This window comes from Mastigoproctus giganteus, chromosome 7 (assembly GCF_048544385.1).
Source record: "Mastigoproctus giganteus isolate SK-2022 chromosome 7, ASM4854438v1, whole genome shotgun sequence".
Taxonomy (NCBI): Eukaryota; Metazoa; Arthropoda; class Arachnida; order Uropygi; family Thelyphonidae; genus Mastigoproctus; species Mastigoproctus giganteus.
This window is the reverse complement of record NC_143581.1, coordinates 204,951,988-204,978,706: the sequence shown is the minus strand read 5'-3', so window position 1 is coordinate 204,978,706 and position 26,719 is coordinate 204,951,988. Positions and strand designations below refer to the sequence as shown.

At 38.1% G+C, this 26,719-nt stretch overlaps 1 protein-coding gene across 1 annotated transcript in view; it reads right to left on the bottom strand.

Moving 5' to 3' along the window:
• Positions 1-13,176: 13,176 nt before the first annotated feature.
• The window catches only part of Syn2 (Syntrophin-like 2), a 203,265-nt gene continuing 189,722 nt past the window's right edge, over positions 13,177-26,719 (bottom strand). The window contains exon 16 of the mRNA XM_090377381.1: positions 13,177-13,464. Coding sequence (XP_090233507.1) covers positions 13,363-13,464 — 102 coding nt within the window. The 3' untranslated portion in view covers positions 13,177-13,362. The remainder of the gene's footprint in view (positions 13,465-26,719) is intronic.

The window sequence follows — 26,719 nt, the reverse complement described above, 5'->3', positions numbered from 1 at the left end:
AAATACAACTCAGAGTAGCTGAAGTGGAAAGAGACAAAGTAATGATATCCAGAATAGAAGACGAGTGGAAGAAGGTCCTAACAGAATTCGAAGGAACGGACACAAAGCAGAGTGATACCTAAGCAGAGGCCAAATAAAATCCTCTGGAGAGTAACGGACCACCTCAATCGGCAAATAATGCCACATTACCTTAACAACAATGGCGCAACGCTGGAGGCTATCCACACAGCCGTATATCGTGCTGCCGTAGTAGCTACTAGGATTAATGGAAAATAAACGAGAGACCAGCAGCAGAAGAACCGAAAACAGAAGGAACCACCAGCTTGGGAAAGAAGACTTCAGCAAAAGATAGAAGAATTAAGAGTCAAGATAGGTCAGTTGACCCAGTACCAGTAACAGAAGAAAGAAATTGAATGGAAATGTGAAGAGCAACCTCTAGAGAGACAGTGTCCACATCAAACACAAGACCAGAAATCAGAGAATAGGAGAACATTTGGACACACTGAAGCACAACCTCATTGCACTCAGCAGAGAGTACACTGATACAAAGAGAGCTCCCAGAGAAAAATAAACAACCGAATCTTCGATGAGGACCAAAGAGCCTTCTACAGGAAACTGGGTGAACATGAAAAAGCACAAAACGGACCACCCAAGAAGAAGATGATAGAGGAGTTCTAAGGAAATATGTGGAGCAGTGAAGTAAGACATAAAAGCCGAGCACCCTGGATAGAAGTAGAATGGAAGAAAATCAAGGACATACAAGAGATGTCCACCAAGATGTCTTGTATAGTGGGAGATTCGAGAAGTAAAACAGTCATTAGCAAAGGACCACGATGCAAAAGAGCATGCTTATATAGCATCAGCCAAAAAAAAAAAAAAAAAACCCTTATTTCACCCATCCACTTGCTCCAAATGTTTGTGAAGTTCTGCCTTGAATCTATTTAAGCTATCAACTTCTACAACGATAGATGAAGTTTGATCCTGCAATCAACCACCCACTAGCTAAAGGCAAACTTCCGCACATCTAGTCTACAAGTCTTTCCTCAATTTGAATTTATGCCCCCTCAGGGGTTTATTCTGAGCAAGCGTAAGTATCCCATCAGCACTGAGCATGCTCAAACCATTCACGGCTTTATATACCTCAATAATATCAAAAATATATATCTCCAGTCTGTGGGAGGTACCCACAGACTGTGGGAGGTACCCACAGACTGGAGATTTGAAAATGTGACCCCAATTCACAAAGGAGGATCAAAGGCTGACATAAGTAATTATAGACCTGTGAGTTTAACTTCTGTTCCAGGAAAATTAATGGAGGCACTGGTTAAAGACGCACTGCAGGATCATCTAGACAAGACTTCGGTTATAGTTCAGACACGGCATGGTTTTGTTAAGGGGAAGTCTTGCCTGACCAATTTTATTGGATACTATGATGCAGTCACAAAAGAACTGGATGCAGGGAATAACTTTGATATTATATACTTGGATCTTAGAAAGGCTTTTGATACTGTTGCACATGGAAGACTGCTGCACAAATTGGAGGCAGTGTAGCATTGGAGGCAAATTGGTGGTTGAGGGGGAGAAGACAGAGAGTGGTAATCAATGGACACTGCTAATTGTGGACTAATGTTATTAGTGGAGTCCCTCAAGGTTCAGTGTTGGGTCCATTATTGTTTTCTGTATTTATAAAGGATATTGATGATGGTATATCAAGCTTAATGTCCAAGTTTGCATACGATATGAAGGTTGGCAGGGTTGTCAAGGAGACTACTGACACTATGCTGCTGCAACAGGATCTGGAAAAGTTGGGCAGATAGGTGGCAAATGAAATTTAACATTGACAAATGTAAAGTACTACACATGGGAAACAGCAACCCCAGAGCAACGTATCAACTCTGTGGTACTACACTGACAGTTGTAGAGAATGAAAGGGACCTGGGAGTGGTTGTGCAGGCAGATATGAAGTTCTCTGAGCAGTGTAGACGGGCTGCAAGAGTAGCTCATGGTGTATTGTCAATGATATATAGGAATTTTTCTAGCAGGGATAAAGAGGTGATTATTCCCTTGTATAAGGCAATGGTTAGGCCACACCTAGAGTACTGCATACAGGTCTAGAGGCCTGATTTCATGAAGGATGTAGAGCTGCTGGAACGAGTACGGAGAAGGGCAACAAGATTAGTGAATGGAACAAAGGGGTGCTCTTACGAAGAAAGGCTTCAGTTTTGCAAATTACAGTGTCTGGAGACTAGGCACCAGCGAGGTGATCTGATAGAGGTGTATAAAGCTTTGAATGGTTTGAGCATGCTCAATGCTGATAGGATTCTTTCTCTTGGTCAGAATAATCACCTGAGAGGGCATAAATTCAATTTGAGGAAAAACAGATGTAGGAGAGATGTGCGGAAATTTGCCTTTAGCCAGTGGGTGGTTGGTTGGTGGAAGACTTCCATCCCTTGTCGTGGAAGTTGATAGCCTAAATAAGTTTAAGGCTCAGCTGGACAGGTATTTTGAACGAACAGGGAGTGAAGTGGAAGTGTTTTTTTTTTTTTTTTTTGGCTGATGCTGCATAAGCTTGCTTTCTTGCATCAAATGCCTCTACTAATGCTAATGCTAATAAGATCACCTCGCAGGCACCTTGTCTCCAGACACTATAATTTCCAAAACTTAAGCCTTTCTTCATAAGAGCAACCCTTTGTTCAATTCATAATCTTGTCCTTCTCTGTACTCATTCTAACAGCTCTACATCATCCTTCTTAAAATGAGGCCTCCAGACCTGTATACAGTACTTAAGGTGTGGCCTGACCATTGCCTTAAAGAGAATAATCACCTCCTTATCCCTGCTAGAAAAATTCCTCTTTTATCATTGACAAGACACCATGAGCTACTCTTGCCACCCGTCTGCACTGCTCAGAGAACTTCATATCTGCCTGCACAATTACCCCCAGGTTCTTTTCATTCTCTAGTACTGTCAGTGTAGTACCACACAGTTGATACATTACTTTGGGGTTACTGCTTCCCATACGCAGTACTTTATACATTTGTCAATGTTAAACTTCAGTTGCCACCTCTCAGCCCAACTTTTCTAGATCCAGTTGCAGCAGCATACTGTCATTAGTGTCATTAACAACCCTGCCAACCTCCGTATCGTCTGCAAACTTGGACATTAAGCCTGATATACCATCATCAATACCCTAAGGGACTCCACGAATAACATTAGTCCACGAAGAGCAATATTCATTGATTACCACTCTGCCTTTCTCCCACGCCACCATACCTTTATCCATAGCAGCAATTTCCCTCCAATGCCACACTGCTCCAATTTGTGCAGCAGTCTTCCATGTGCAACAGTATCAAAGTCCTTTCTAAGATCCAAATACTGTATATGATATTGAAGTTATTCTTTGCCTCCAGTTCCTTTGTGACTACATCATAGTTGTTGTTGTTTGGTTTTTAGGAGCATTAGCAACTAAGGCCATATTGCTCCGGGATATGCGGTGGTCATTCCTTAACCTTTCTGTATCCTCTGTATTTGGTGGTGACGGGCTCGAACTCCGCTCTAATCAAGAAGCGTGTGCTATGCACTGCTGCTCCTTCCCACCTGGCTACGGAGGCGCCTTCTACATCATAGTATCCAATCAAATTGGTCAGATAAACCCATACTGTGTCTGAGCTATAACTGAAGTCTTGTCTAGATGATCCTGCAATGCTTCTTTAACGAGTGCCCTAATTAATTTCTCTGGAACAGAAGTTAAACTAGCTGGTCTGTAATTACCTGTCTCTCCAGAGGGAGGTACTCTTGGATCTCAGTCCGAGGGTAAGTCCCCAGAGTCCAGGGAAGCTCTCAAAATTATGGCTAAGGGTTTGCTTACTTCCTTTGCTGCCTCCTTTAATATAACTGGATAGATTCCATTCACCCCAGGTATCTTTCTTATGTTTATATCCAACAATTTCTCCTCCACTTTATTCTCAGTTATTATAAGATTATCTAGCTTACTTCTAGAGTTTAATACAGGTCTGGCATTCCTCTACCTGAATAACTCCTCATGTGTGAATGTAGATACAAAATATTCATTTACTTTGTTAGCTACCTCAGCAGGATCATCAACAGTTGATCCATCGATATCAAATGGACCAATCTGATTCATCCCCTTCCTGTAGAGTTTACATAAATAAAGAACTCACTGCTGTGTTTCTTTGCATCCTTTGCTAAAGATTTCTCAAAATCTGCCTTTGCCTGTCTAACCTGCATTGTGACTTGTTTACAGATCAGCTTATATAAAAAAAACATAATAAATAAATTTTCTGTTTATACTCCGGGACGACCAAACGGTCAGAGGAGTTCACAAGATAGACAGATACAAGAAACAGCACCGTATTCAATAGTCACGGGCTTGAACCCCGGTCACTCAAGGCACGTGTACTTATGCACCCGCGCGCCTGACCACTAGGCTACGGCGGCCCATATCTATCGTAGGCTTCTGTGTCACCTGTTATTTTTCATGTATCCCATGCATTTTTCTTCTCTGACATCCATTTAGGCCTAAATGGATGTCAGAGAAGAAAATCTTGAACAATATTTCTTAGTTGGTATGAAAAGCCTAGTAGCTTCCAAGATTAATTTTTTGAATGCTTCCAATTTGAATTTGCTGTTGCTAACATCATCAGTTGGTCCCGCCATATAGAATTTAAATACTGTCTCAGACCACCGTAGTCACCTTTACGAAAGCAAAAACCCTTCCCTTTACCCCTGATGGTAGTTACCTCTTTGAGTAAATCCCACTTCGGCACACTGTGATCACTGCCACCTAGTGGTTCCTTTATCTGCAGATTCTTTATGCATGAAGAATCACTACTAATAATCAGATCAAGAGTATTACTCCCTCTAGTTGCCTCCCGAACATGCTGCTGTAGAAAACAATCATCTAATAAATCCACAAAAGCCTTGCTAGTGTGCGAGTGACCAACCCACATATTCCAGTTAATCTCTGGGAAATTAAAATCCCCCATTATAAGACACTGATTTACTGGCCCACTCTATTTATCTGCACAATTTCTCATTATACTCATCACATTCATTAGGCGTATAACACACACCTACTCTCATTTTTCCTTTCCCTGTGCTTATGTCACACCAAACAGACTCAACATTGCATTGTCCACCAACGTCAATTGGATGCACTTCCTTAGATCTGATCCACCTAATCTTCCTTTTCTGATCCAACTTATATTGCCTTGATAGCATCAGCAAATATTCTTGCACCCCTTCTATTTGTGTATTCCATCCCTGTAAACCAGTCTCGTCTGTTAACAAACACAGACAATGCTGAGAACAATTTTCCCTTGTGAGCTTTGTGCAGTCTCTCTGGGGAAAATGATTGGCCAAACTGTCTTTATGTACTTCCAGCTACTGTGTCTGGGCAGAATTGCATATACTTTCAAATTTATTCATAACTTGTAATTTTTTTCTTAACATTGCCTCATAAGTAAATACTATTATTAGCACCAAACATGTACAACAATATCACTTTTTGTGCCCTTAAAAGATGATAGTTGCGCTACACACTATCATGAACTTTTGCCACTGGCAGCCATACTCTTGTTCTATTTAACCTATCTTTTTTGCATTGTATATTTTCTGTTTATCTAACAAAGTTATTACACAACATATGAAGACATAATACAGGATGAAATTCTGGTAATTTTTTATTTAAGTCTTTGAAGTATACAAGACTTAAATATAGAGGACAATAATATAAAATCACTCTTTTTTTATATATATATATATATCAATAATTTATCATTGCAAAAGAATTAACTTTTTCTTAGTCTTATTTTCTTATTTTTCCCCCAAACTGTGCAATTTTATACAACTGCTATCAGAGCAGACAGTTTTTTTTAGTTCAACTTGCATAATCTACAGTCTATATAACAACTATATTATTATTTTTTGTGCTCTAAACAGATAACTGCTCAGTATTTTGCAAGGCATTTAAAGCCTAAATCACTCATATAACAAAGTATAAAAATAACAAGCAAAATTAATAATAGCTGATGCAGTTAGACTGTACTTAAATATGATCTACAATCTGATCTTAAATTATAATCATTTCTCTTTGAACTATACATGAAGGTATGGGTAATTTCTACAAACTCTCAGTATATATAACAACAGTAATAACATATGGTTTAAACTAGTTATTAAAAAAACAACGCTTTTACTTAATTCCATTTTCTGCTTCATGTCACAAATAAAACAAAATTAACAAATGAAAATTTAAAATTGGAATCCATATATACAACCTTCAGTCAACATCCAATGAGTACAGTAAATTTATTTTGATATACTACACATATAAATGGCAATGTTTAAAAGATATCTTGTACACTTGCAACATACCTCAACAAAAAATGCTTCAATTTTTAATGCAATGGATAAATTCATTCTAATTTAGTTATACATAATTGATTAAAGAGAGAAATACAGTTACCGGAAGAAATGAAAATTACATGTATATAGTTTCCTTGTCAATAACAGAATATAAACAAAAGTGAACAATAACAACACCAAACAATTCTCTCTCATATATTTTTTAATCATTTATCCTCTCATTCATAACTGTTTGTTCATGTGAAACTATAGTAATATGCTAACAAATTGTGGAAGTAGATTAAATATAATGCTTATCAAATTATATTTAATCAGGTTACCAGAGCTTATGGTAATAAGAAATATATTCACAATTTCTGAAGGGCATTTAATATAATAAGCATTTATATCACATACTTTCTCTAATAATATTAAAGTATTTATAATTTAACAGAAACATAAACACCTTCATAAGTACTCACTATCCACAATTATTTACTGTCAGTTTTAAATTTATTCCAGTAATTTAAAGTGAATTATTTTTAAATGAAAATAATACTGTTAATAAAATGTTTATTATTTGATACTCAAAAACTAACTCAAATAAAAAATGTGTGAATAACTAATATTAGTTCATTCATCATTACCTCTGAAGAGCCATTTGAAGAACCTCTGAAGAAACATAATGAGATTTTAAATTATTAAAAGCAAAAATAAACCCATGCAATCATAGAACTGGGCTTGAATAATTTGTTACAAGGATGCAACATTATGGTAAAGTTTTTATAATTCTATTTTCTTGCTTCTGCAGTGTAAGAAATGAAGATTTTGATAGAATAATTTTTTTACATATGCATGACTTATTCCTTTCTTATACTAATTCTGATATATCATATAAACCTTTAACTTATTTTTTACCACAGTCACAGACTTACTGTATGTATTCAAACTAGTAAAAAATTCAAAATCTGAAGACATAGGAAATCAAATATTTCAGTTATTTTATTAACATGTCAAAGAATTACATGAATGGAATATGAGGACATGTAAACGGAACATAAAAGAAACTACTATGCTCAATGTTTTACACTAAATTAAATTAGACATTTATGAGTATTTCTCATTAAATTATTTTCTCTAGTCAAGAATATTAAATTTTTTTTTTTTTCATAATGACACTGAAAAAAAAAAATCTCAAATTCCAATAACATAAATAGTTGCATGGAATATTTTTACAACACAACTTTTAGAAATTTATGGTGAGGCACAGTCTGAATATTTTTTGATTCAGCTTTTAAATGTTTTTGAAATAATATTATGAGCATTATAAAAATAAATTATTCATCATGACAGCAGTTATTTTAAAAAAAATGTAATCTAACTGTTGGTTGTGTAAGTGATTGTCATGTTCCAAACTTCAGAAGTTTATCACATGTCCATGTGTGATTGCCTAATGAATTCCCCCCCCCTGGTCAAATAAAAATTAAATTATAATATAAGACAGCCATTTTTAGCCCTTATTTAAAAATGGAAATTCATACACTTCCTGTACACCAAACAACGTTGCTAATCTTTGTAAGTATATAATGTGCAGCCCATATAAGTCACCAAGATGTTGATATTCCATCCAATTTGTTGGCATAAAACCTGACTAAAAAGATTTTTATCACTTTCATCTGGTTTGAGAATTACAACTGACTGATAGTTCAACATGTATGCAATTTCCAGATGACTTCCTAGCCCTGGTGCAGGTGAAATCAGTTTCCTTGTGGCCTCATGATGACATATAAAAGCCATTTCCACCTGAGCAATATCAAAAAAGGAGAAATTCACAGAGCTTACACATACATGATGCTTGCTTCACTGTTTCATGTGGAGTTATGGTTGAGCAAACATATGGACCTTTCTTCTTTGAGGATATTATGATTTTGAGAATAATGATCTCATGTTAAATGGTAAGCATTACTGTGAAGTGCTCTATACTTTCCTGTATGGAAGGCAGGTGGTTCCAGTAAAACAGTGCAACCTGTTATACTAAAAATGTGACCAGCCAGCTGCTTTGTGAACGCTGATTTTCCAACAAGGGGAGGTCAACTAGCCCCCTTGATCATGAGATCTTAATATTCCTGATTTATTCCCTTGGGGGCAACCTGAAAGATGAAGTGTATGCCACTAGACCATGATCAACAAGATCATGCCAGATGTTGTTAATAGAGTTTAACAGCATAAGAGTGGCCATATTGCACCTGACACACTGGAAAGAGTAATGTGTAGTGCTTAGAGCTTGGGCATTTACGTATGCTGGTGGACACCATATTAATGTTATGAGATTCCTCAAATAACTACTCAGTAAATCTCCCAATATTACTTTTTCAGATAATGTTTTAAGAGTTATTTTTTGCCTGGCAATTTTTATATCCAGTTAAGAATACAATGATTCTTTTGTCTCATCTTGTATACTTTAGCATTATAGGAATATAATACTATATTATACTATTCTAGCATTACAATATGCTAGAATGAATACTAGAATATACTGAATAGAATGAATACTAGAATAAACAGAAATCCTGGAATGAATTCCAGGATTTCTGTTTTGTTTAAGGACTCCTGTGATAACAGGAATCCTAGAAAGCCTTCAATTTTACAAATTAATTAATCAAAACATTCAACAGCATATGCTCCCCAAGATAAAGTGGAATTAGTTCTACACATTCAGAACCTCAGTCAGAGTGCAGCAAGTAGAATTTCCAAGAAAACATCCAGAAAAAGTCATTATCTGCTCACTAGACTTTGTATATTTCCTTTAAAAATTAAAGGAAACATACAACTGTATTTTGTGCAACAGGAAATTTGGAAGATAGAAAGAGAGGTGGTACACCACAAGTACAGAAATTTTGGAAAGTTTACTCATCAAAGTAATAGTGAGTCCAAACCATTCAAGTAGGAAAGTTGTACAAGAACTAAAAGTTTGCAAGATGTGCTTAGAAAATGTAAAAGAAACAAATTAAACACATTCAAAATCACTTTGTGCAGCAGAAGACTTGATTTCTATGAATTTGTCTTCTGCTGTATTGTTTACATGCAATCAATCCTACAATGTTGTTTCAAACAACAACTGTAGGGGTGACTGTGATCCAGGCAACATCATCCTGGGTATGAAATGAACACGCTAGGGTTGGTTATAATCCTGTGATACTGTAATGCAGAAAACAATACTAGAGACAATATTGTAAATGTGTGTAACAGTTTATGTACTGAAATCAAAGATAACGTGAAGAACAAGGAACCTATTTTGAAAATTTCCTTTAATTATACATTGTCAGTTATTCACTAAAGAAGTGTAATTTTCATTTGTTATTGAAAGTGGCAAAAATAAATGTTTAAACTCATAAAAAAAATTTATTTTTCCTTTATTTTACCATGTCCCATAGGGTATCATAAAACTAAAATTGCTTTATGATACCCTATGGGGCAGGGCTTTTGGACTTCCCCATATATGTTATAAGGCAATCAAACAAAGTTTGATAAAAAGTTCAGTAAATAATTTTATAATTCTTGAACACACAGTAGTGGCTAAAAATATTGTGAATGGGCTAACAATGACATCTTTTGAACATGCACCAAAGTTGTAGCTTGTTGTTACATGACAGTCTAGTGGAAAGTTGTTTGAGCAAACATTCGTTTTTCAAATATAATGTGAAGAACAAGGAACCCATTTTGAAGATTTCCTTTAATTATACATTGTCAGTTATTCACTAAAGAAGTGTAATTTTCATTTGTTATTGAAAGTGGCAAAAATAAATGTTTAAACTCATAAAAAAAATTTATTTTTCCTTTATTTTACCATGTCCCATAGGGTATCATAAAATTAAAATTGCTTTATGATACCCTATGTGGCAGGACTTTTGGACTTCCCCATATATGTTATAAGGCAATCAAACAAAGTTTGATAAAAAGTTCAGTAAATAATTTTATAATTCTTGAACACACAGTAGTGGCTAAAAATATTGTGAGTGGGGTAACAATGACAAGTTGAAGCTTGTTGTTACATGACAGTAGTGGAAAGTTGTTTGGGCAAACATTTGTTTTTCTCATTTGTTGTGAGTACTGAAAATTATGAAATTTGAACATTACATTTTATTGTGTATTTGGTTGGAAACCAATTAAATTCATTACGGTTCATGGAGATGATGCTATGATGGAAAAGTAGTATTTAAGTGGTTTCAAAGGTGTCACAAAACAAATTTCAAACATCAAAATATCAACAAAGTCCACACCATCATTTAGTCAGACAAATGAATGACCATTCAAGAAACTGCTAGGGAGGGTCTCTTTCACATGAAGGTTGGCCTGACTTCATTTTTTTTTGACAATGAGGACTATGGTGTTATCAGAATTCACTCTGCAACATGTTGCTGTTAATGCAGCCTACTATTAAAAAGTTTTAAAAATAGCTGAGAGATGCAATTTACTATCAATCTATTGCAAGATCCTGTGGGACTATGGGCAAACAAAATAGTACTACAGGGTAAATAACCCAAAAAATAGTGAAAGAGTCAGCTCCTTTCCCATTGATAATGTCTATTCAAGAAATACAACCAAAGATGACAGACTGCCTGAAAGCATTCACAAAAGAAGACTTCCAAAAACGTTTTGAATGGTGGCAGGCACAATGAAACAAGTGTGTGTGGTTGCAGAAGGAGATCATATTGAAGAATAATAATTGTTGTTGTTATTTGGTTTTTTAGGAGCATTAGCAACTAAGGCCATATTGCTCTGGGGATATGCATTGGTCATCCCCTAACCTTTCCTCATCCTCCGTATTTGGTGGTCAGAAGAAGAATAACAATGAAAACATTTATTACTGAATAAAATTTTTGCAACATTCACTGAACATTTTTGATCCAACCACATATCTGTGTGTATGTTATATATATATAAGTGTGTGCACACACACTAAAAACATTGCCATGTTTCCAAAACGGCACATGGCATTTTACCATGTCCCTATATGTCATTTTAATAATTTATTCTGCCAAATGTTATAATGGTGTTTTTTTCCTAGTAAGCTACCACCCACACACACAGAGTAATTACAAATAGCTTTACAACTTTGAATATTTATAAATCTATTTTCACATGAAAGGTATTTAAATAGCACGTGGGCTAGTAAATCAGAAAGTCTTATAATGGGGGATTTTAACTTCTCAGATACTGACTAGAACTTATGGGTTGGTCACTCGCACACTAGTAAGACTTTTGTGGATTTATTGGATGATTGTTTTCTGCAGCAGCATGTTCGAGAGGCAACCAGAGAGGGTAATACTCTTGATCTGGTAATCAGCAGTGATCATTCGTATATTAAGAATTTGCAGGTAAAGGAACCACTAGGTGGCAGTGATCACAGTGTACTGATATGGGATTTACTTAAAGATATAATTACCATCAGGGGTAAAGGAAAGGGTTTTTGCTTCCGTAAAGGTGACTACAGTGGTCTCAGACAATTTTTAAAATCTGTACAGCGGGATCAACTGATGACATTACCAACCGCAAATTCTAGGTGGGAAGCATTCAAGGAATTAATTGTGGAAGCTACTAAAAGTTTCATACCTATTAAGAAATATTGTTCAAAGTTTAGGCCTAAATGATTGTCAAATGAACTAATGAGACTCGTGGCAGAGAATAAAAATGCATGGGATGCATATAAATTATCAGGCAACACAGAAGCCTATGGCAGATATAAGCTAGTCTGGAATCAAGTCACAAAGGAGGTTAGGCAGGCGAAGGCAGATTACGAGAAATCTTTGGCAAAGGATGCTAAGAAAAACAGCAAGGATTTCTTTATTTATATAAACTCTAAAAGGAAGGGGATGAATCTGATTGGTCCACTTGATATCGATGGTTCGACTGTTGATGATCCTGCTCAGATAGCAAACAAACTGAATGAGTATTTTGCATCTACATTCACACATGGGGAGTTATTAAGGGAGGAAAATGCCAGACGTTTATCGAACTGTAACACGGTGCTTAATGATTTTGTAATAACTGAGAGCAAAGTGGAGGAGAAACTGTTGAAGTTAAACATAAGAGAGGCACCTGGGGTGGATGGGATCTATCCAGTTATATTAAAGGAGGCAGCAAAGGAAGTAAGAAAACCCCTTAGCCATAATTATGAGAGCATCCTTGGATTCAGAGAGCATCCTTGGTCCCCACATCATGCTTAATATATTAAGCATCTGCAAACTTGGTGTATTTCATTTCATTTCATTTCATTGTCATAACATTTGTTTTTCTATTATTGTAAAAAAAATATATAAAGTAATTTTAAATGTTTGAAGTTTTAAAGCTACTCTGTAATTACCTTTGTGTGTGTGTGTGTTGTGATATCAGCTTTATTTTGTAATTTTTTACTAATAAACCCCCCCTCCCCTCCCCATTATGATAGTAAGATGGAAAGTTTTATTCCAGCAATAAAACATGTTTCTTCTTTCTTTTCTTTTTTTATAAATGTATTCAAATGATACACAAAAAATGAATTATACAAATTATTTGTTGAAGTATTTATAAAATGCTTTTTAGCAAACATTATATTATAATTAGGATTTCATTGTTTTTTTAAAATTTTATTAATAATTATTATATCTTATAAAACATGAAAAAATATAACACTTTTATATTACATAAGAATAACAGATATACATATGTAATGAAATTTTTTCTTTCTTTCTTTTTTATTTGACAAGTGGTGATCTGTGGCTGAAAATATTTCAATCCACAGTTCATATTATTCATATTTAATATTATATGCATATAATGCTACTATAGCTGGCAGTGTTACTCAGAAACTCTTCACAACAAGCAGTGTGCATTATTAGATAAGGACAAAAACAATATTTTGTGTTTCAACAGAAGTATTGTACGACAACAAGTGTATCAAGATTAATCTTAAACATAAGCCACACAAATTTTATATTTTGTCAAAGATTTCGTAGAAATCACAAGCCTCTTAAAAATGCTGGATCCACAGATGCCACCTTGGCAGTAAGAAAGGCATGCATGCAATACAGAAGACTCTGCAAAACTTGGCACTCAACTTCCTACATCAAAAGAAAAAAAAATTAAAAACACACACACACAGTAAGCAAATTTATTTATATTAAGCTCACTTTAAGTGTAATCAAACACAAAGTATTTGTGAAAACCTGAAACCAGCAAGAAATCAAAACTGAATGTCACTTTGGATAGCATAGTTGTTAGTTCTGCAAGTTTTTAAAACTCCTAATGTTCCGAAGCAGTGCAAATAAATTTGTATGTGCATCCTCTTGAAATGGTGAACTGGTGTAATGTATATTTTAGCATTGCTGGTTTAGTGCTCTTTTGTTGACCACTGATTCACAATGGCAGAAACTATATTCAAATTCACAGCAGGAAGAATAAAGACTAGGGATTATACTCACAAGGTTCAATAATTAAATTCCAGGACTGAGTCAATTTAAAGAAAACCAGTTGTTTTGCTTAATATTTTTCAAAGTGATCATCTTGAGCAGGTGCGCACTTGTGAAACTGCCCACAGCTACCGGAAACAGTTTTTATATTTTGTTTGAACTGAATACTACTACTAATGCTTTTGTCACATTTCCTTTAATGTCCTTTTAGTATCTCAGCATCCATGCTAAAAGGACAATGATCAACATCAAGCCTTTCACAGTGTGGATGTGAAAAGGATAATTAGCACAAAATGCAGGCTAGAATTGTTGTTCAACAGAAACCAGCTTACCTTTTCTCAAAACTGAGGCCTTGGTGAATTTTTTTAACCAACCAATCTAAAAATTGGGCATAGCTCTTCATTCATGGTATTACCCAATGGAAGGAATACCTTGTGAATGATTCCTTTGCTATCAAAGGAAGTGATCAACACCTTCGACTTCTTATTTTATTTTTGAAAGCAAAATTTTGCATGTATTGGAGAGCAAGCTGATCAGAATTTCACGTTTTGTTTCTTTGTGGATAATATTAGAAACGCCATGGCTCATCTCTTGTATCATCAAATTGACCAAGGAGGGATCATCGACAGTTTCAATGAACTCTTATGTCCTTGAGTCTGCAGATTTTTCCTATCAGTCAGAGAACAAAACGAACCTAGTGCAAATTTTCCATATGCCTAAATCTTCTATCACAATTGCATGAATTCTATCTCTGTTACTGTTAAGTTATTTTTCCATCAGTCAAAGATCAGGTGTGTACTTTTTCTACTGTTTCTGCAGGTTGAATGTATTGTTGGATATCCCACAGCATTCCTTGTTTTTAAGGTCCTCATAAAAGGTAAAAAATAGCCATCCAAAAATCTTGTACACCAGTGGAAAATGCATGAACAAGACAAGAATGTTATTACCACACACTTATTTTACCAATTTGTATATTTCTGCTAACTTTAATAAATAAAATTCAAAGTTTGCACTCTGTTCTATCACTTAACATGACAGCTCCTTAAACAACACCATAGGTTTGGTTTGGTTTTTTTTTAGGAGCATTAGCAGCTAAGGCCATATTGCTTCGGGGGTATGCGGTGGTCATTCCCTGACCTTTCCGCATCCTCTGTATTTGGTGGTGGTGGGCTCGAACCCCGGTCTAATCAAGAAGCGTGTGCTATGTACTGCTGCTCCTGCCCACCTGGCTACGAAGGCGCCCAATGCCATAGCTATAACATAACCATGTCCAAATGACCTTGAAGCAGTCATGTAAGTCAGCTGCCACGTCCTGCTGCATCAGGTTCTACACCCTTTGACATATGTAGAACTTAATTGCTAAACCTTATCTTTAGATTAGTATTAGCAAATGATGCAAGGAAGCAATTGGATTTTCCACTACAGCATCACATTTTTCCTTACCTTTACTTCCTCGAGAGAGAAAGTGAAGAGAGAGAAGGGGCGAGAGTTCTCAAAATTGGGTGGTTGTTTTTTGATTCTCCCTATATATTGCAACATTGTGTTAGGGCTGAGGCATAACAATGGCTCAAAAAGGAATGTTGCTGGTCGGCCACTAGCGCACGAGATAATTTCTCTTATCAAATTTTATTTCCTTAATATCAAATGGCTCATGTTATTTAGGAAGTACTGCCACTAAAATACTGACATAAAAAGATTTTAACACACACACACACACACATATATATATATATATATATATAAGCATTAGTAAAGGCATATGATGCAAGAAAGAAAGCTTATATAGCATCAGCAAAAAAAAAAAAAGAAAGAAAAAAAATCCTTCTCATTTTACCCATCCACTCATTCCAAATGTTTGTCGAGTTCTTGCTTGAATCTATTTAAGCTATCAACTTCTACGACAGATGGAAGTTTGTTCCAGCAATCAAACTTCCGCACATCTATCCTACGAACCATCTTTCCTCAATTTGAATTTATGCCCTCTCAGGCGATTATTCTGAGCAAGAGGAAGAATCCCATAAGCATTGAGCATGCTCAAACCATTCAAGGCTTTATATACCTCAATAAGATCACCTCGCAGGCACCGAGTCTCCAGACACTGTAATTTCCAAAACTAAAGCCTTTCTTCATTAGAGCAACCCTTTGTTCCATTCATAATCTTGTCCTTCTCTGTACTCGTTCTAACAGCTCTACATCCTTCTTAAAATGAGGCCTCCAGACCTGTATACAGTACTCAAGGTGCAGCCTGACCATTGCCTTATACAAGGGAATAATCACCTCCTTATCTCTGCTAGAAAAATTCCTGTATATCATTGACAAGACACCATGAGCTACTGTTGCAGACTGTCTGCATTGCTCAGAAAACTTCATATCTGCCTGCACAATTACCCCCAGGTCCTTTTCATTCTCTGCAACTGTCAGTGTAGTACCACACAGTTGATACATTACTTTGGGGTTACTGCTTCCCATACACAGTACTTTACATTTGTCAATGTTAAACTTCAGTTGTCACCTCTCAACCCATCTGCTCAACTTTTATAGATCCTGTTGCAACAGTGTACTGTCATTAATGTCATTAATAACCCTGCTGACCTTCGTCTGCAATCTTGGACATTAAGGCTCATATACCATCATCAATATCATTAATAAATACAGAAAACAACAATGGACCCAATGCTGAACCCTGGGGGACTCCATTAATAACATTAGTCCATGAAGAGCAGTGTCCATTGATTACCACTCTCTGTCTTCTCTCACTCAACCATCCCTTTATCCATAGCAGCAATTTCCCTCCAATGCCACACTGTTCCAATTTGTGCAGCAGTATCAAAAGCCTTTCTAAGATCCAAATATATGATATCAAACTTATTCTTTGCATCCAGTTCCTTTGTTTATATATATATATATATATATATATATAAACTAGATAAAACACAATTTAAACTTGCATACCCAGTGCCATCTCCACTGTTATAACAAACTACTTATAAGGACAAAGATAAGATGACTGAAGAAGAGAATATAATACTCATAAATACAGAGTGTCCATAAAGTCCTTGTGCACTTGAAAACTGCAATAACTTAGGTTCTATACGAGATATAAACAATCTGTAAAATGTATCGGAAAGGTAATTTATTCTAGTTTTATGCTCGAAAATAATTACTTAATTTACTCTAATTTTGTTATTTATTTTTTTTCAGATAATCTACACAAATTGAAGCTACTCTTAAAGGAGATAGCTTCAATTGAAAAGAAAGTGAACTGTGTCCTATGACTAACAGAACTTAAGTCCATATTAGTGGTTAGAAGAAAGTTTACAAAACATTATACAAAGCAAGCACTGCACAGAAATTTAATTTCAAGCTGAATAAAGAAGTTTAAAGAGACTGGTTCCATTAATGATAAGCCAACAACTGAAAAGCATGGATTAAACAAAGGAGACTGTGTCATCTGCTGAGGAAAAACCTTTTCAGCTTGATTGATTGATTGTTTGGATTTTTTTGGAGCATTAGCAACTACGGCTATGATGCGCCAAGACTAGGTAATATTTAAAAATTTTTTTTTTTTTTTTAAATTCTCGGTGACCTAATTAGTAAGGCCACCATGTCAATATATATAATAACAAAGATATAACAAATAAATCAATAAAAACGTAACAATAACATAAATTAAATACAATTAAAAACTTTTATTAATTTAAAATAGCTAAAAACAGCAGACACGTTGTCACTGTCAGATAAAATCTGACTGAGTGTATACGGCTCAGTCAATGATTAAAAGCGGTAAGACGGGTATTGCTAAAATCTGGACAGTCAATTAAAAGGTGTCTAATCGTTAAAATTGTGCCACAGGACACACACATAGGAGGGTCATCAGCCCTCAGCAAAAAAGAATGAGTTAAATGACTGTGTCCTATGCGGGTCCGGGCAAGAACAACTTCCTCCTTACGATTCCTGCGCAGACTAGACTGCCACGGTTCAATTACAGGCTTTATACGATATAATTTATTTCCAGTCTGTCTATTCCATGAATCCTGCCATTGGGAATGAACCTTTTGATGTACTATTTGCCTGTAGTCTGTATAGGGGACTAACAGGCAGCGGTTATTATTGGGGATTGCTGATTTGGCTGCGGCGTCAGCCAAATCATTTCCCCTAATCCCAATATGGCTGGGAATCCAGCAGAAGCGGATGTCATATTCGCGTTCATGGAGAACGTGAATCTTCTGCTGAATGCTAGACAGAACTGGATGAGGATTATACCTCACAGATATTAAAGCCTGTAACATGCTAAGAGAGTCGGAATATAAAATGAACCGTTGGTATTGGCATTTACTAATTTGATCCAAGGCTAACTCAATTCCGTGCAGCTCTGCAGTAAATATGCTGCAATCAGAGGGAATCTGCTCTGATATAGTGCTGTCTGTAAGGACAGCAGCAGATCCCACATATGATTCTGACTTCGAACCGTCTGTGTAGACTGGCGCGAAGTCGGAATATTCAGTTCGGTGTGCTGAATGAAGCTGCAGGTAGACCGATGATGGAGTGTCCGACTTTCCCCAGTTTCTAAGCGACAAGTCGCATGCCGGAACACGAGCATGCCAGGGTGGAAGCGGTTGCTTTGATGTCTACCTTGATATTGAGTTCGTTGAGTAGCTCTTGGACACGAATACCAAAAGGACGATTGGCAGTCTTACGGGTGTTGTACAAGTTTTCCCATCGTGGCTCAAAAACGAAGGGCCACGTAGGATGGTCTGGCAGGGATTTCAGTTTTAAAGCGTACTTTAAAGACAACTGCTTACGTCGAAACGATAATGGTGGTTCGTTTGCTTTGACGTATAAACTCTGGACAGGAGATGTTCGAAATGCTCCAGTAGCAATACGTATAGCCTGATGATGGACAGGATCCAGCCATCAAAGTACACTGTCTCTGGCTGAAGAATATACTTGGGACCCATAATCTAATTTGGATCGCACAAGTGCACGGTAAAGCCGTAAAAGGGTGCATCGGTCTGCACCCCAGGATAAGGAGGACAGCGAGCAGAGCATATTAAGGGCTCTTGTGCACTTTGTGCGGAGTTGGCGAATGTGATCCAAAAAGGTCAATTTTTTATCGAATATGAGTCCCAAGAATTTTGTGTTCGCTGCTACTGGAATAGCATTTTGTCCGAGCCTTAATTCAGGTTCAGGATGAAGATTACGCTTGCGACAAAAGTGTACGCAAACGGTCTTCTCCGGCGAGAACCTGAAGCCATTAGCAAGTGCCCAGGAATTCAGACTATCGATGGCTTTCTGCAGTTGTCTTTCAATAACCCTCATGTTGCAGGACTGGCAAAAAATGCTAAAGTCATCAACATAGAGGGCACTGTTTACAGTTGGAGGAAGTTGTTCTGTGATGGAATTTATTTTGATGGCAAAAAGCGTGACACTTAATACTGATCCTTGTGGTACTCCCTCCTCTTGGTTAAAGGAGCGAGAGAGTGAGGATCCCACACGAACTTGGAACGATCGTTTGGCGAGAAAGTTTTGAATAAAAAAGGGGAGATGCCCTCTAAGGCCTAGGTTATGTAAATCTTTTAAAATGCCAAATCTCCAAGTTGTGTCATACGCTTTTTCCAAGTCAAAGAACACCGACACCAAGTGTTCGCGTTTTAGGAAAGCATCCCGGATGGATGCTTCCATTCTAATAAGATGGTCCAAAGTGGACCGGTTCCTTCGGAAGCCGCACTGGATGTTGGAGAGAAGGTCATTTGTTTCTAGATACCAAATTAAACGAGAATTAACCATTCTCTCCAGGATTTTGCACAGACAGCTAGTCAGAGCAATAGGACGATAATTGGTGGTGACTTTTGGATCCTTTCCTGGCTTAGGAAAGGCAAGAACGATAGCCTTTCGCCAGGAGTCCGGAAACTGCCCTTCAGTAAAGATTCTGTTATACAGAAGGAGCAGACAATCCATAGATTTTGATGAAAGATGTTTAATCATTTCATAATGGATGCCATCTGGTCCAACGGCACTTGCTTTGGAAAGAGCGAGGGCCCTTTTCAGTTCCAGAATAGTGAAATCCCCGTTGTAGGGATAAATGCTCTTAGATTTAAAGCTAAGTGCCTGTTTTTCGATTTTATATTTCAGGACCAGAAACTCTGGGGAATACGAAGATGTTGCAGAGATCTTGGAGAATGTTTCCCCAAGAGAATTAGCTATTGCAGTTGGATCTGCAATAGCGCATCCATTATAATCTAGGATTGAAGAAGGGTGGGATGTATATTTTCCCTTCATTTTCCGGATTTTATCCCAGACTAGCCTAGAGTTGGTAGACTGGTTAATTGATGATGTAAAATGGATCCACGATTCCTTTTGACTCTGATGACGGATGTAGCGTGCTTTGGCTCGTGCACGTTTGAAGGCTATAAGGTAGTTCGTGGTAGGATATCGGCGAAATATCCCCCACGCTTTGTTTTGAGCCTTTTTTGCTGCTGTGCATTGTGAATTCCACCAAGGTTTAGGAAATGGTGGAAACCGGGCTGATGTTTTTGGGACAGCATTAGCAGCTGCTTGGACAATATTTTCTGTGATGTACTTAACTGCATCATTGATAGGCTCTTGACTGACTGTAGTAAGATCAAAATTTGCCTGGTGTTGGAAGGCAGTCCAGTCAGCCTGATCAATCTTCCACCGTGGTAACCTGAAGGGAAGACATGGTCTCCCACTGTGTAGCAAGGTTATCACGGGGAAGTGATCACTACCGTATGGATTCTCCTCCACTTCCCAGGTGAGTGAAGGGAGTAGAGAAGGGGAGCAGATAGAGAGATCAATGGCCGAAAAAGTACGGGTAGGCATGTGGAAAAAGGTGTTTGTTCCAGTATTTAGAAGGGAAAGGTCATTGTCATTGAGCATACGCTCTATGACTCGTCCCCTTCCATTGATGTTAGCACTACCCCACAGGGTGTTATGTCCATTAAAATCCCCAAGAAGTAAGAAAGGGGGAGGCAGCTGCGTTAGAAGATCATCAAGGTCTGCCTGGGAGATGTCAGTCCCAGGTGGCAAATAAATAGAGCATACAGTTAATAAGAATCCCACTGAAAGGCGAATTGCAACAGCCTCTATGCTGGTTGTAATTAGCAAGGGCTGCACTGGGGTATGGTTACCCACAAGGATAGCCACTCCCCCATGTACAGAGCCATCCGCAATTCTATCCTTTCGAAAAACTGTGATGTTGTGCATGGTGGGATCATCATTTGCCTTTATATATGTCTCCTGCAAGCAAAAGCAAACTGGCTCGTGCTTTTGCAGGAGGGCCTTGATGTCATCTATATTTCGCCGGAATCCACGACAATTCCATTGTAGGAATTTAGCCATTATTTTGGCCTTGGTGGGTCCATCAGGCGGCTTCCGAGGTGCTGAGGGCTTACTTTTATCAGTCTTGGATTCATCTTTTTTGGGGAAGAATGGACGCTGTCCCGTGTCCATTTCCTCCTCCGCAAAGAGTTCCAAGACTGAATCATCGGGTACCTCCTTCTGCCCTACATCCATCTTTTCTTGGGTACTAGGGGGGACTTCCCCTTTCTTATTCTTTTCTTTCATAGTTACCTTTGTTACTTGTGGAGCGTTAGGAGGTACCGATATAGGAGTGGCAGCTGATTGGTCCTTCTGTGCATGTTTTTGAGAACTTAATAGATACCGCGCGATGGGAGTGAAAGACTCCTTTGGAGGAATGGTCATGTCCGTCTGTGTTCCGACGGAACATCTCCCTGCTACCTTCTGGGCGTAGGTAGGTCTGTTGATATTCAGGGGTTTGACCGATTTCCTTGCCTCCTGGTATGATATATTTAGCTCTGCCTTCAGCCGTTGAATTTCTTTTTCTTCTTTCCACCTCTGGCATGCTCGTGAATAGGCCGGGTGTTCGCCTTCACAGTTAATACAGGTGGGTTTTGAGGCTGAACATGCTGTTGTTTCGTGGTCCTTTGCACCGCATCGAGCGCATGCAAGGACTCCACGGCAGGCCATTTGAGAATTCCATACTTCTGGCATTTGAAACACCGTAAAGGGTTGGGAATGTATGGACGCACTGAACAGTTGATGTATCCAGCTTTAATCTCATCAGGAGGTTTAGGAGTGTTAAAAGTCAGGATAACGCTCCTGGTCTTAACAATTTTTCCATCCCTTCGCGCAGTGATTCTCTTGACGGCAATGACTCCCTGTGGTTTTAATTCGGAGCAGATTTCCTCCTCGTATACGTCGAGAAGGTCCCACTCTGAAATGACACCTCTACATGAATTGAGTGTTCTGTGTGGTGTCACTGTTATAGGGATTCCTCCGATTGATGTTGTTTGGAGTAGGTGTTCTGATTGCCTGTCATTTTTAGTTTCAATTGAGAGGTCTCCAGAACGGAGCCTCTTAACTGACTTGGGTGAACCTGCTAACCCATCCAACCCTTTTTGGATAAAAAAGGGTGACATTTTTCCAATCGGTTTTTCACTGGTTGAGTGCATAATTAAAAACCGTGGGATTGGCCCTGATGGTAGTTCGGTTCGCTGCCTCTTATTAGCAATAACGCTATCTGATTCTCTGTCTAAATTTTCAGATAGGGACCGGGTTGGGGCCCCTGAAGGAGTAAGTTTATCAGGATTCATAGAGATTTTTTAGTTGTTCAGTGCCCGGGCTCCCCACCCACCACGGAGCCCAAAGGGACGCCCACTACCCGGCATGCAATAAATGCGCTCGGGAGTGGGACGCCAGGGCTACCCAGACACTATACCCGCACTGCCGCCAGCCTGAATCCTGTCCCTCGGACCATGAGGGTAGGGGCGTGGCATTGACACGGTTGACCCTCGCAGGCGAGCCTACTAGCCGATTGATCCTAGCCGGGCCTTCCAGGACCACACGTCTTGTCGAAGCAGGGGCCAAAGTGGTGTATTGAAGCTGGGCCCCTCAACCACCAGGATCCCCCTTTCCGAATTTCCACGGGTCGCAGCGCACGGCAAACACGCCGGATTCCATTGATGTAAGCCTGGAACCTGGGCTGTGGGCGTTGGATCCCAGTGATGCTAGTCTGGAAGTCCAGCAGCGTCACTGGGAGGTCCCCTCACCACGTACAGGTGCCCACGTCGAGGGGACCTTTTCAGCAAAGTCCACGAAAATCACTAAGATGGGCATCTCTGGAATTTGGTGTTCCTAAAGCAATAGTGTTGAAAATTCTTACAGTGAAATTTCACAAGCGACCTTACAAGATTCAAGTGCATCAAATGTTGCTGGAAGAGGACTACCATGCAAGATTATATTTCTATCACGAGTTTAATAATGTTGAAAATGGCATCTCTGTGATTTAATGTTTAGTGATGAAACAACATTTCACATCAGTGGCAAGCTTATTCAGAATAATTACATATTTGGAGGGCAGAGAAATTACAAGAAGTCTGGGAACATAAAAGGGAATCCCCCTAAAGTCAATTTCTTGTGCCCTGGGATAAAACATGCATAACTAGTCCTTTCTTTTTTAAAGAAAGAGTGGTTAATGGTGATAGCTATCTTGCAGGATTTTTTTTATTTCTGAACTAAGACAATTAAGAATTGAAGCCAATACAGCTTTTCAGCAAGATGGAGCACCTTGCCACTTGTCACAGAATGTTCAACAATTTTTAAATGAAATCTTCCCAAACAGATGGATTGGTAAAGGTGGGCTAATTGCTTGGTCAGCTCACTCGCCCAAGTTGTCCCCATTGTTTTCTATGAGGATATCTAAAAACATTGCTCTTTAAATGATCCTCATACCAAGATCACAAATGCAATACATCATGTATTATTTATCACTGTTAGTATTAACAAATGATACAATAAAGTAAGCTTATACAGCATCAGCCAAAAAAAAAACAAAAAAAAAAAAAAAAACCTCTCACTTCTCATTTTACCTGTCCATTTCCTCTAACAATTTATCTAGGTCTTCCTTGAATTTATTCGAAGTACCCTCCTCTACAATATCAGATGAGAGTTTGTTTGAATAATTGACCATCCTCTGGCTGAAGGCAAATTTATGTAGCTCCAACCTGCAACCATCCTTCCTCAATTTGAATTTATGCTCCCTGAAGTGTTTAGTCTGAGCAAGAAGGATTCCATCAGCTGTTTGTTTGTTATTTGGTTTTTAGGAGCATCAGCAACTAAAGCCATATTGCTCCGGGGATATGTGATGGTCATTCCCTGACCTTTCCGCATCCTCCATATTTGGTGGTGACGGGCTCGAACCCCAGTCTAATCAAGAAGCGTGTGCAACGCACTGTTGCTCCTTCCCACCTGGATACGGAGGCACCTGATTCCATCAGCATTGAGCTTGTTAATTTGTCAATCCATTCAAGGCCTTAAAACACCTCAATCAGATCACCTTGCAGGTGCCTAGTCTCCAGATTCTGTGATGATTTGCAGAACTGAAACCTTTTCTGATAAGAGCACCCTTTTGTTCCCCTCAATTTTGTAGCTCTTCTCTGCACCCGATCCAACAGATCCACATTCTTCCCAAAATGAGGCTTCCAGACCTGTATGCAGTACTCAAGGTGTAGCACCTTATACAATGGAATAATCACCTATGATTATTTTCCCTATAATATTATAAACACACACACACGCACGCACGCACGCACGCGCACACACACACACACACACACCCTTTTCAACTCCAAACAAATAAAAAATTAAGCAAAGACTTGCCATTAACCTATAATGGCTTTTAAATTTTTATATGAAATGTGTGATTAATGCAGAATAATTCCTAAAATAAAAAAAAAAACATAATTAGTTCATTTTTTATTGGAAAGTTATGTGGTATCGGATGGCATACAAGTTATAAAACTTAAAAAGTTGAAATTGCTAAAGATTATGTTTTGTTCAATGTGGAAACCATTGTTATAGGCAATTTGAATTCTACTAACAGCATGTTAAAGATGAATTTAGCATGTCTGTACTGATATTCCCAATGTGGTTATTTTTTAATTATTATTCTTTTAATAGCATGGAAGCTTGTTGCTCATATCTGCATTTTGTACTTTTCTGTAGGAATGTATATGTTCATGGGCTGATTTGCATATTGTGCAGATTTGCATTTGATGGAATAATTCATCAAAATAATCATACTCCCTCTGCCTGAGATCGGCTAATTATGCTTCAACTGAAGAGAACTTTAAAAATTTAAAGTCATTAACAGGAATGACTTAATCTAGACTTCTCCAAACGAGTGGCAGACAGCAGTGTATTGTGCCAATTAAGCTGCCATGGAGGACATCCCCAATATGCTGGAAATGTTAGCCTTTATCTGCAAGTACATCTGGAGCACTTAACAGATGGACTACTTCAGATAAACCCCTCAACACAGCTAAAGATCACAGAGGTTAAGGTTAGTGAATATACCACTTCCCTCTATTAATTTTTTTGTCATTTAAAAAAAAATTTGGCAGTTGTTTATCAGGAGTAGTGATCATAGAGGAGTTCCATCTTTTAAAATCTACAAGCAGGAACATCTGAAGCTTGATGAGTACAGGTTTTATGCATGAACTGACAATGCTCATCAGTTACTGAGTAATTCCGAGGACCTGCTAATGAATATTTTTCAAAAATATTTATTAGCAAGCAAATTCATATTATACACTTTGGGTGAATACAGAATTTTGTAGTTAGCTAAAGGATTTTACCACAGTTGACAGCTGTGAGTGTTTATGTGCCTGTTTAGCTGAAACTCAACCTTTTGGTTAATAAAATGATTACAATGAAATCCAACTGGGTAGGAGTAATAAATATGAAATCTAATTGGGCAGGAGCAAAAAGAGGTAGTGTATTAAATGTGAAACAAAGGAGGATTTACATTTGGTACATTATTTCTCTTTGAACATCCCAAATTGTTTGCAATACTTCACACTCCTACCAAGGTCTGCTGGTGTGTGCAGAGTGTGAGTGCGTGTTTAGTGTCAAATGGCACCAGGAGTTTCCCCCATCTCCACATAGTATACATTGTGGGCGTGAAACAGAACACTGTCAATGCCAGAGGTTTAAAAGTGTATGGATTTTGTATATGTGTAGTGTCGTGTACCGTTGTTCCTCGGTCATTTAGCCATTGGGTCTCTAATGGGACCCAATGTTGTCCACACTCTGCCCCATGGAGGTAGACCAAGTATACACCAGTATTATAGTTATTTACTCTGGCAAGTCCTGCCACCTAATTTCCTGAGATTTCAGTGGCAAGGACCTATATTAAAAAAAGGAGGGGAAGAGAAGAATTAGGGCTAGCTGAGGTAATTAAAAATTGTGTTAATTAAACTTTTGAATGTGGGGTACGATTACTAGGGGTAGGTTTGAACATTAGTCATGAAAATTTTTAAGATAGAGCGGGGGAGGGGGGGGGAAGACCGAAGGCTGGGGAAAACAGACAGAAATATGGGGTCAATAGAGAAGGCGACCCCAAGGTGTCAGTGGGGCAGGCCCATGCTCTACCAGAGGGATCAGCGGGGTGAGGAGACAAAGAGACCAACAGCTCCCCCTGCTGGGGTAAAGGACCATACAAGGAAGCATGGTTCTGAGAGCCAAGATGGCTTGAACAGCAAAGCTGTGACTAGTCTTCTTAGGAGTTTCCGTTCGGTGAGTCCAGTCCGGTCTAAGAAATGTCACTCATGGGAATGGTGTCCCATCTTACAGTTTGTCCTAGTTATGGTCTGAGTCTGGTCGCACTTGGGAGTGTGTGTGGGGGGGGGGAATGAGGTTAAGAGCCATTTAGCCTAGAGTTCCAATTTTTGAATAGATTTCTCCTTAATAGTGCATTTACACAGCAAGAAAAAACTAGAAAATTATTTGTTAAATAAAACAAAATACAATCAAATTATGTCTTGCTTTTTTTTTGTTCACTGTTTTGTTTTCATGCAGTTTCACTTTT